Source organism: Piliocolobus tephrosceles, chromosome 16 (assembly GCF_002776525.5).
Source record: "Piliocolobus tephrosceles isolate RC106 chromosome 16, ASM277652v3, whole genome shotgun sequence".
NCBI classification, from domain to species: domain Eukaryota; kingdom Metazoa; phylum Chordata; class Mammalia; order Primates; family Cercopithecidae; genus Piliocolobus; species Piliocolobus tephrosceles.
Window position 1 is genome coordinate 34,817,538 of NC_045449.1, and position 10,603 is coordinate 34,828,140.

General features: G+C 43.6%; 1 protein-coding gene across 1 annotated transcript; it reads right to left on the minus strand.

Moving 5' to 3' along the window:
* Positions 1–553: 553 nt before the first annotated feature.
* Positions 554–6,022, minus strand: SMG8 (SMG8 nonsense mediated mRNA decay factor). The gene is made up of 4 exons (XM_023204639.2): positions 4,004–6,022; positions 3,285–3,430; positions 2,178–3,050; positions 554–976 (listed from the first exon to the last, which is right to left on the minus strand). The coding sequence occupies exons 1-4, from the start codon at positions 5,760–5,762 to the stop codon at positions 779–781; spliced, it is 2,976 nt and encodes a 991-aa protein (XP_023060407.1). The 5' UTR covers positions 5,763–6,022; the 3' UTR covers positions 554–778.
* Between the last annotated feature and the right edge of the window lie 4,581 nt (positions 6,023–10,603).

Consider the following 10,603-nt stretch of genomic DNA (forward strand, 5'->3'; position numbering starts at 1 on the left):
GGAGGTGGAGGCTGCGGTGAGCTGTGATTGCACCATTGCACTGCAACCTGGGCAACAAGAGTGTAACTCTGTCTCAAAAAAAAACAAAAACAAAAACAAAAAACAAAACAAAAAAAACCCAGCTAAAACATTATTTTAACAAAAACAAGATTTTGGCTCAACATGGTTATGCAATATTCAGTTATAACAGAAACATGTTTAATTATGGAGAGTAAAACAGAAACGAGAAACAACAGGTATCATCCATGTATTTTTTTTTTTTTTTTTTTTTGAGACGGAGTCTCGCTCTCTCGCCCAGGCTAGAGTGCAGTGGCCAGACCTCAGCTCACTGCAAGCTCCGCCTCCTGGGTTTACACCATTCTCCTGCCTCAGCCTCCTGAGTAGCTGGGACTACAGGCGCCTGCCACCTCGCCCGGCTAGTTTTTTGTATTTTTTAGTAGAGACGGGGTTTCACTGTGTTAGCCAGGATGGTCTCGATCTCCTGACCTCGTGATCCACACATCTCGGCCTCCCAAAGTGCTGGGATTACAGGCTTGAGCCACCGCGCCCGGCCTCATCCATGTATTTTATATTCTTTTCTAGAACAATCAATCTTTATTAGAAAGTTGTAGCCACGTTTACAATAAATATCAACAATATAATAAAACAGTGGAACAAATTAGTTCCCAAATACTCAACTCCTGTAACCAAAACACATTTTGGATTTAGGAAAACACAGTAAACACATACCAAAAACAAAAACCAGCTCAAGCATAGGACTGAACTGGCTGGAAAACACTTATTGTGTTACTGCCTTAAGAACTCCTCGGAGCACCTTGTAGCTCATTAACTGCACATTTTCCTTAGGGGGGAAACAAGGTCCTCTCTCAGTCACATATGCATAAGGAAATCTCAAAACCCAAAGGCCATCAGGTGGAAGGGTGATTTCTTGTTTTTCTGGGTAGAATACCGGACATGGTGGTGGGCCTGGTTGAACCTGAAAAACACAGGTAGTATAATTATTTTCACATTTCTCAATATGAAACAACTGAAAGATAAATGCCTAAACAAACGATAGATTCAAAGAACATATAAGGCCAGACGTGGTGGCTCATGCCAGTAATCCCAGCACTTTCGGAGGCTGAGGCAGGTGAGTCACGAGGTCAGGAGTTAGAGACCAGCCTGGTCAACATGGTGAAACCCCATCTCTACTAAAAATAGAAAAAATTAGTCGGGTGTGGTGGCATGTGCCTGTAATCCGTTATTAGGGAGGCTGGGGCAGGAGAACAGCTTGAACCCAGGAGGCAGAGGTGCAGTTAGCTCAGATAGTGCCACTGCCCTCCAGCCTGTGCGACAGAGGGAGACTCTGTCTCAAAAAAACAAACAAACAAAATAAATAAAAGAGCATATAAGATTAAGCAGATATGGGTATACTCCTAACTCTTATTGTATCCAATATATTATTTAGTCTCAAATATTATTCTGCTTTTCTCCAGAATTTTTTTTTTTTGGTGGGGGAATGGAGTCTCAGTCTGTCACCCAGGCTGGAATGCAATGGCGCAATTTCAGCTCACTGCAACCTCCGCCTACCAGGTTCAAGTGATTCTCCTGCCTCAGCCTCCTAAGTAACTGGGATTACAGGCGCCTTCCACCATGCCTGGCAATTTTTTTGTATTTTTAGTAGAGACGGGGTTTCACCATGTTGCCTAGGCTGGTCTCAAACTCCTGACTTCAGGTGATCTGCCTGCCTCGGCCTCCCAAAGTGCTGGAATTACAGGAGTGACTCACCGTGCCTGGCCTTTTCTCCATAATTTTAACTTCAAGTTCTGCCTTTGAATGAAATGATGTGAATTGATGGTGTGAATGGATTAAAATACCCACAATGTATCTTTTAAAAAATAGAATATTAGGTATAGAAGGTATTTAAATTTAAGACCTATTTAATTAAATAATTCATTTTTTAATTTAATTTTTTGTACAGATGTAAGTCTCACTATGTTGCTCAGGCTGGTCTTAAACTCCTGGGCTCAAGCAATCCTCCCATCTTGGCCTCCCAAAGTTCTGGGATTACAAGCATGAGCCACTGCCCTCAGCCTGAAATAATCAGTTTTGATGCTAACTTGTACTTTTTAAAATCAATCAAAACAAACATCAGCATTTTTTACTTGTTTGGGGTGGCAGAGGGTTATATTTCTTACCTGAGGCATTAGTATTATCTGCAAAGGAGCATCAGGAACCACAACAAAAAGCCTCATAAGTTGAGCATAATGAGGTTTCAGCCCTCTACCTTGAGAGGATGACAGAATATATAAAGGCATGTCACTATTTAGGGCTTTTAAAGCTGATTCCTTTGGCCCACTTCCCATTACTTTCATTACTTTGTCAGGCCCAGAGCACATGAATCTCCGTCCTCGAGAGTCTTCGTATTCAAAGCCCACAAAAGCTCGAGCTATGTCATCTCGCCGTCTTCCTCTTCCCATTACAACTGCACTTCTCTTTCCAGGAATAGCTTTATTTGGAGCAGGCCAAGAGTTTGTGTCTAAGTCTCCTTCATCTTCAGCTCTAGTCCTGATGACAATGTCCCAAGGCATAAGATAATTTGTTCCTGGAATGAACCCCTGTTGGTCCAAACCTGTATGAAAGTTATAAGACTTAGCAGGGCCTAGTTTAACCAAAGACCAGCTGGAGAATTTGGGTAGGAGACCTTTAGGGCAATTTGAATGTAGCATGCCTGGGAGATACTCAACTGTGGATGCCTGTCGATCAACCAAGTTTGGTCTCTTCTCAGTTTTCACTTCTACTTGACCATGAACTTCTGGATTGTCTCCTCCTGCTTGTGGATCAGCTGGATAGGTACCTAAGCTATCTGTGGATTGGCCCAAACTCAAAGCTAAACTCAGGCTTGTGCTCTCTCCTTGGGTTTGAGGTTCTTTTTCTTTAAGTTTATCAGCATCTGAATCTGGAGGAGCAGGAGAGGATTCATTTTTAGCAGGAGCAGGATCTGGAGTACTTGGTTCAAATACCGGGAAATTGATATGATCCAATTTTCCACAACACTTTTCTTCCAGAAGCTATAGAGGGGAAGAAAAAAATTCAGTACGTTTTTCATTTTAAATAATACATTCTTCATTCTAACAAGATCAGTAATTGATGTGTAAGTAAATATGTACACATAAAGAACTTGCTCTTGTTTATGTATTATACTGCAGTTGCATTTGTTTTCTACTTATTCTGCTATTGAAAATATGTTTTTACTCAGATGATATTTAACAAAAAAAGAAGGAAGAAGAAAAAATTCAGTCTACCTGATAAAAGTCATAATTGGCTGCTTTGATATCAAAAGGATCATCTCGAGGTGCTTGTTTCCTTCCACAGTTGCAAGCACCAGTAGATCGAGCTCGGCTATTGTGATATAGCACAGGGGGATTTCTATCGGCCTCTGGTTTTTCTCCTGGAAAATATAACAGCCACTATTAATTTCACAAACACAATGTGCAGTCAAATTTACTTTGCATTCTACAACATCTAACCCCACAAATACTCCCAAAAATTCTTTGGAAAGAAAAACAAACAAAAACCTTACCTAAATACACATAACAGAAGAAGAAAGTGAAAATATATAAAATAATTTATATTATAAATCTAAAGTTTAGAGTTTTTAAGTGAATTTTTCCTCCTGCTATCATCATCATCATCATGTACCATCATGTAACATAACATTCATTTTAGTTCAACAAATTCTCCAAGGCAGAAATGTTAATATGAAATGTCTGAAATTTTATACTACTTAATAATTCTCATTTACCAATTCACTGGGACTTATTCTTTAAATGAAAAAAATAAGAAAGTAGTCATAGCTGGTATTTTCCTTTTACAGCAGGAGAGAAAACGTATAGCTGATGCACCTAAATTTCTGTAGGGCTCTTTCTAAAATATCAATACATAGTGAACAGACTATCTTAAAACAAGAATGAAAACACAGCTCACAGTTTTTATTTCAAAATGCTGAAAAAATTTTAGCTACCTGATTTAGGTAATGAGTGGAATTTGTGCACACAGTGTTGATCAGTTAAACTCCTCTCCTCACAGAGCTGATGGCCATTGCTCCAAAATTTGTAGCAGTCCTCATGTAACTGCATGGCATATTTATGAAATGCTGGACCTCTAGCATGTTGACTGTACACTCGAAGAGCCTGGGCAAGCTGATTCTTATGGACAGTCATTGTGTAATTATGAGGCAAATTTGACTGGTAGGCACTGTGGGCCATGGGTAAAGCTTTTTGGCATCGATTTTCTGAGAATTTTGTGTCAATATCCAAAAACCCTTCCAAGACTTTAATACTGCTTAAAATCTTAGATGTTAGCTCTCCAGTGGGTGACCCCAAGTCCTCCTCTTTCCCATCAATAGCCACTTCATACAGTTTTGAAGCTGCTGAGATCCACTTCTGATAAGTAGGAAGTTCGAAATGGGAAGGCTGTGGGTTCCTGCCCACACTGTCATCGAAACCTTTCTTGCTTAGGACTAGCTCCACATGCTGCCATAGGAATTCCCGAAGAGTGAAATCCACTAGCTGGCCTGAAGAACTGGAACTGCTGCTGTCAATGTGAAAGGAAAGTTGTTGTCGGCTGTGCTGCCTCATTACCTGGTATCGCCTAGGCCCAGAAAGGGGTGCAGGCACCAGTAAAGATTCCGGGTCCTTCACAGTACAATGACTCCTAAGTTGGTCCAGCAACATACCTACTGGGTCCTCCTCCTGGCTTCCGGGTACTATGTACACGAAAGCTTGGTTGGCAGGCACAGTAAAGAGGCAGTTGATGCTCTGATTAGTCAAGACACGACTCTTTCGGAAGATTCTATAGATCTGGTCCTCCAGGGCATGCTGCAGTCTCCTTTTGGGAGAATGTTTCTTGGGCTTGTCTGGATGAGCTGGGTCTTGGTTCCGAGGAGGTTCTACCTTGAGGGCTCCATTGAGTTGAAAGAGGAAAAGGAGTCTAGGTGGGCAAGGTCGGCAGTTTAGCTTCCAGTCTTTGCCAACTGGACAATCCTTAATGGCTGTTTTAAGGAGTGGCAGGACCTTCTGTCTCAGCCCATCTAGGGCTCTGAATACTCGATCATAAGTTATATCAAAGGAACAAGTGGGATGGACCAGAAGCAAGATATGACAGACAGAGAATAGGTAAAGGAGACTGAGGCACTGCAACTTCTCTTGATGCTTCCAGAACTCGTGTGCTTCTGCATGAGGTAAAGAAAGTCCACCTCCAGCTTCCCCGCTCTGAAGAGCCCGACAAGCCCGTAGAAGCTGTGAATTGTCACAGATGGAGGTGAGGAGAAGATAGAGAACTTTGCTTTCCTGATTGTAGTAGGCCTGCAGAAGGCTGTAGTCCTGGGAGCCTGCCTCCGTTCGGTTACCTTCCGCGGCAGCTCCACTTCCCCGAACTGAATCCCCGTCTGCAGCCCCAGGGTCTTCGGCTCCACCGGCCTCACCCATGGCGCCAGCCTCAGTCCTGATTCCAGGCCCTGGATCCCCAGGATCTTGGTGGCGAAAGACTGGAAAGACCTGTCGGTCGCACACCGTATTCACAAGAGAGAACTTCTCGGAATTCAGCCGTAGAGCCGTCTTGCCGAAGATTCCCACAACACAGATCTCATCCTCCCGCCATGGAGGCTCCGGTCCGCCAGCCGCGCTCCCTCCGCCCTCGGTAGAGGACCCTCCGAGACTTTCAGAGCCCATCCAGGCTGACGCTCCCATTAGAAGCTCTCGCAAGCTCACGGGACCCGCCATAGTGCAAAGCCTTCTCTAGAGTCCTTCCGGTCCGTTAGTAAAACCGACCGGCTTTTCTCCAATTTTGAAATCCTTCCTCCGCTTCTTCAGTTCCTGCTTTCCCGTCACTTGGGTTCCGCCTCCTCTTCTCTCCTAGTTTAAGAGTTTCCTCAGCTGTAGGAACTGAGATATCAAAACAAACAAACAAACAAAACAAAAACAAAACAACACACACACACACACACACACCCCTGGGGACGAGGGCGGTGGCTCACGCCTGTAATCCTAGCACTTTGGGAGGCCGAGGAGGGCAGATAACCTAAAGTCAGAAGTTCGAGACCAGGGTGGCCAACATGGTGAAACCCCATCTCTACTAAAAATACAAAAATTAGCCGGGCGTGGTGGCGGGCGCCTGTAATCCCATCACTCGGGAGGCTGAGGCAGGAGAATCGATTGAACCCGGGAGGCGGAAGTTGCAGTGAAACGCAATCACACCATTGCACTCCAGCCTGGGCAACAAGAGCGAAAATCCATCTCAAAAAAAAAAAAAAATTAAAAATTAGTCAGGGGTGGTGGCGGGCGCCTGTAGTTCCAGCTGCTCAGGAGACTGACGCAGGAGAATTGCTCAAACCGGGAGGTGGAGGTTGCCGTGAACCGAGATCGAGCCACTGCACTCCAGCCTGGGCGACAGAGTGAGACACCTTGTCTCAAAAAAAAAAAAAAAAAAAAAAAAAAAAAAAAAAAAAAAAAAATTGTGAAATATCTTTGTGTGTAAATTATAACTTGCAGAACCTCTTTAACTAGCAGGCATATTGACAAATAGCTGCCAGGATAAAACTTACAACCAGATTTAAATGTATAATTATAACAAGTTTATTATTCTGGGGTTTTTAAAAAAACTTTGAATCTAAAAAAAAATCTATAGCACTATACAATAACATGACTGAATCTTTAAAATAAATGTTGATTGAAAGAAATCAGAAACATATATATACCCTGTAATTCTATTTCTTTCTTTCTTTTCTTTTTTTGAGATGGAGTCTCACTCTGTGGCCAGGCTAGAGTTCAGTGGCACGATCTTGACTCACTGCAACCTCCAGCTCCCGGGTTCAAGTGATTATCTTGCCTCAGTCTCCCGAGTAGCTGGGGTTACAGGTGCGTGAGACCACACCCAGCTAATTTTTGTATTTAGAGACAGGATTTCACCATGTTGGCTAGGAACTCGTGATCTGCCTGCCTCAGCCTCCCAAAGTGGTGGGATTACAGGTGAGAGCCACTGAGCCAGACCTGATTCTATTTCTATAGGGTTCAAAAGCAAGCAAAATAAACCATAGCATTTAGGGGTGGGTTCTTACTAAAAGCAAGGAAATATTTATTGTACAAGCAGGTCAGTGATTACTTAGTGAGGGAAGGGATTATGATATGATAGAAGAAGGAGACACGTAGGGCTTCTGAGGATACTAATCATACATATTTTTTGGTGGTTATGTGTTTTTGTTATATATATGTAAAACATATATATTGAAAATATATATATATATAGAGAGAGAGAGACAGAGTCTTGCTCTGTTGCCCAGAGTGGAGTGCAGTGGCACAATCTAGGCTCACTGCAAACTCCACCTCCCAGGTTCAAGCGATTCTACTGTCTCAGCCTCCCAAGGAGCTGGGATTACAGGCGCACCAACAGGCTCGGCTAATTTTTGTATTTTTAGTAGAGATAGGGTTTTGCCATGTTGGCCAGGCTGGTCTCGAACTCCTGACCTCAAGTGATCTGCCAGCCTCAGCCTCTCAAAGTGCTGGGATTACAGGAGTGAGCCACCGCACCCCGCCCCAGGCCTTTTTTTAATCTTCAGAAAGAGTCTTGCTCTGTCACCCAGGCTGGAGTGTAGTGGCGTGATCTTGGCTCACTGTAACCTCTGCATCCCAGGCTCAAGTGATTCTCATACCTCAGCCTCCTGAGTAGCTGGGATTACAGGCATGTGCCACCATGCCCGGCTAATTTTCTTTTGTATTTTTGGTAGAGATGGTGTTTCACCATGTTGGCCAGGCTGGTCTCGAACGCCTGACCTCATGTCATCCACCCGCCTCGGCCTCCCAAAGTGCTGGGATTGCAGGTGTCAGCCACTGCACCTGGCCCCCGGCATATATATATATGTATTTTTTTTTTCTTTTTCTTTTTTTGAGACAGAGTCTCACTCTGTCACCCAGGCTGGAGTGCAGTGGTGCTATCTGGGCTCACTGCAACCTCTGTCTCTTGGGTTCAAGCAATTCTTCTGCCTTAGCCTCCCAAATAGCTGGGATTACAAGCATGCACCACCATGTCCAGCTAAATTTGTATTTTTAGCAGAGATGGGGTTTCCCCATGTCAGCCAGACTGGTCTAGAACTTCCAACCCCAGGTGATCTGCCCACCTCGGCCTCCCAAAGTGCTGGGATTATAGGTGTGAGCCACCACACTCGGTCTTGATTTTTTAATTCAAATGTATTTTCTATACTTAATATATACTTTTTGTCTTTTTTTTTTTTTTTTTCCTCTTTGTGGAGAACGGGGTCTCGCTGTATTACCCAGGCAGGTCTCGAACTCCTGGGCTCAAGCTATCCTCCCGCCTCTGCCTCCCTGAGAGCTGGGATTATAGGCGTGAGCCACCGTGCCCGGCTTAATATATACTTTTTTATAGGTATTATTTCTAGTTAAAAAAGGTTAAAAAGAGAAAAACTAAAACTTTTATTAATCTTTATTTAAAGATGCAAGGTAGAACACATTTTCACACTGGTACAATGGCAGTAGCAGCTTTGCAAATGTTTATCTATATGGACTTTTTTTTTTTTTTCCTGCCTGGCTTCATTATATAGTAAAGCATTTTTCTTTCTTTTCTTTTCTTTTTTTTTTTTTAAGACAGTCTTGCTCTGTCACCCAGCAGGCTGGAGTGCAGGTGGTATGAACACGGCTCACTGCAGCCTCAACCTCCTGGACTCAAGTGATTCCCCACCTCAGTCTCCCAGGTAGCTGGGACTACAGGCACACACCACCATGCCTGGCTAATTTTTTGGTTTTTGTTGAGACAGGGTCTTGCAACGTTGCCCAGGTTCGTTTTGAACTCTTGACCTCAAGTGATCCTCCTGCCTCGGCCTCCCAAAGTGCTAGGATTATAGGTGTGAGCCACTGCACGGGGCCATAAAGCATTTTTCTTTCTTTTCTTTCTTTTTTTTGAGACAAAGTCTCACTCTGTTGCCCAGACTGTAGTGCAGTGGTGTGATCTTGGCTCACTGCAACTCCCACCTCCATGGTTCAAGTGATTCTTGTGCCTCAGCCTCCTGAGAAGCTGGAACTATAGGCACATGCAACCACGCCCAGATAATTTTTATATTTTTTTTTGGTGGAGGGGGGTTTCACCATGTTGGCCAGGCTGGTCTCGAACTCATGACCTCAAGTGATCCATCCACCTCAGCCTCCCAAAGTGCTGGGATTACAGGTGTGAGCCACTGTGCCTGGCCCCCAGCCTATAATTTTTAAATTTGATATATTTTTTCTATACTTAACATATACTTTTTGAGACAGTTTCGTTCTTGTTGCCCAAGCTGGAGTGCAATGGGGTGATCTCAGCTCACTGCAACCTCTGCCTCCTAGGTTCAAGAAATTCTCCTGGCTCAGCCTTCCCAGTAGCTGGAATTACAGGTGCCTGCCACTACGCCCGGCTAATTTTTGTATTTTTGGTAGAGACAGGGTTTCACTATATTGGCCAGACTGGTCTCGAACTCCTGTCCTCAGGTGATCCACCTGCCTCCGCCTCTCCAAGTGCTGGGATTATAGGCGTGAGCCACTGTACCCGGCCAACATACACTTTTCTATAGGTATTATATTTCTAGTTAAAAAAAAAAAAAGGTTAGAAAAAGAAAAACCAAAACTTTTGTTCATCTTTATTTAAAAACATTTTACCAGATGCACCTTGGTTGTTTACATTCTCTGGTTGCCATTCAGTCTCAAAGTAAGCACCGGGAGCATATGATAAATAGTAGTTTAAGGAAGCCATAGCACTTACAGAGTTCTCAAATGGTTACAATATAAAATCTGTCATAAAAATCAGTAAAAGATGCAAGGTAGAACACATTTTAACACTGTACAATGGCAGTAGCAGCTTTGCAAATGTTTATCTATATGATTTCCATAGGACTTTTTTTTTTTTTTGCCTGGCCTCATTATGTAGCAAAGCATTTTTTCTTTTCTTTTTGAGATGAAGTCTTGCTCTGTTACCCAGCAGGCTGGAGTGCAGTGGTATAAACACGGCTCACTGCAGCCTCAACCTCCCGGGCTCAAGTGATTCTCCCACCTCAGTCTCCTGAGTAGCTGGGACTACCGGCACATGTCACCGCGCCCGGCTAATTTTTTGTTTTTTTTTGTAGAGATGGAGTCTTGCAATGTTGCCCAGGCTCGTTTTGAACTCTTGGCCTCAAGTGATCCTCCCACCTCAGCCTCCCGAAGTGCTAGGATTATAGGTGTGAGCCGCTGCACTGGGCCATAAAGCATTTTTTTTCTTTCTTTTCTTCTTCTTTTTTTTTTTTTTTTTGACACAGGGTCTCACTCTTCTTGTCCAGACTGGAATGCAGTGGTGTGATCTCGGCTTACTGCAACCTCCACCTCCAGGGTTCACGTAATTCTCGTGCTTTAGCTTCCTGAGTAGCTGGGACTATAGGCACATGCCACCACGCCTGGATAATATTTACTTTTATTTTTGGTAGAGATGGGGTTTCACCATGTTGGCCAGGCTGGTCTCAAATGCCTGACCTCAAGTGATTTGCCCACCTCAGCCTCCTAAAGTGCTGGGATTACAGACATGAGCCACCATAACTGGCCTTTTTTTTTTT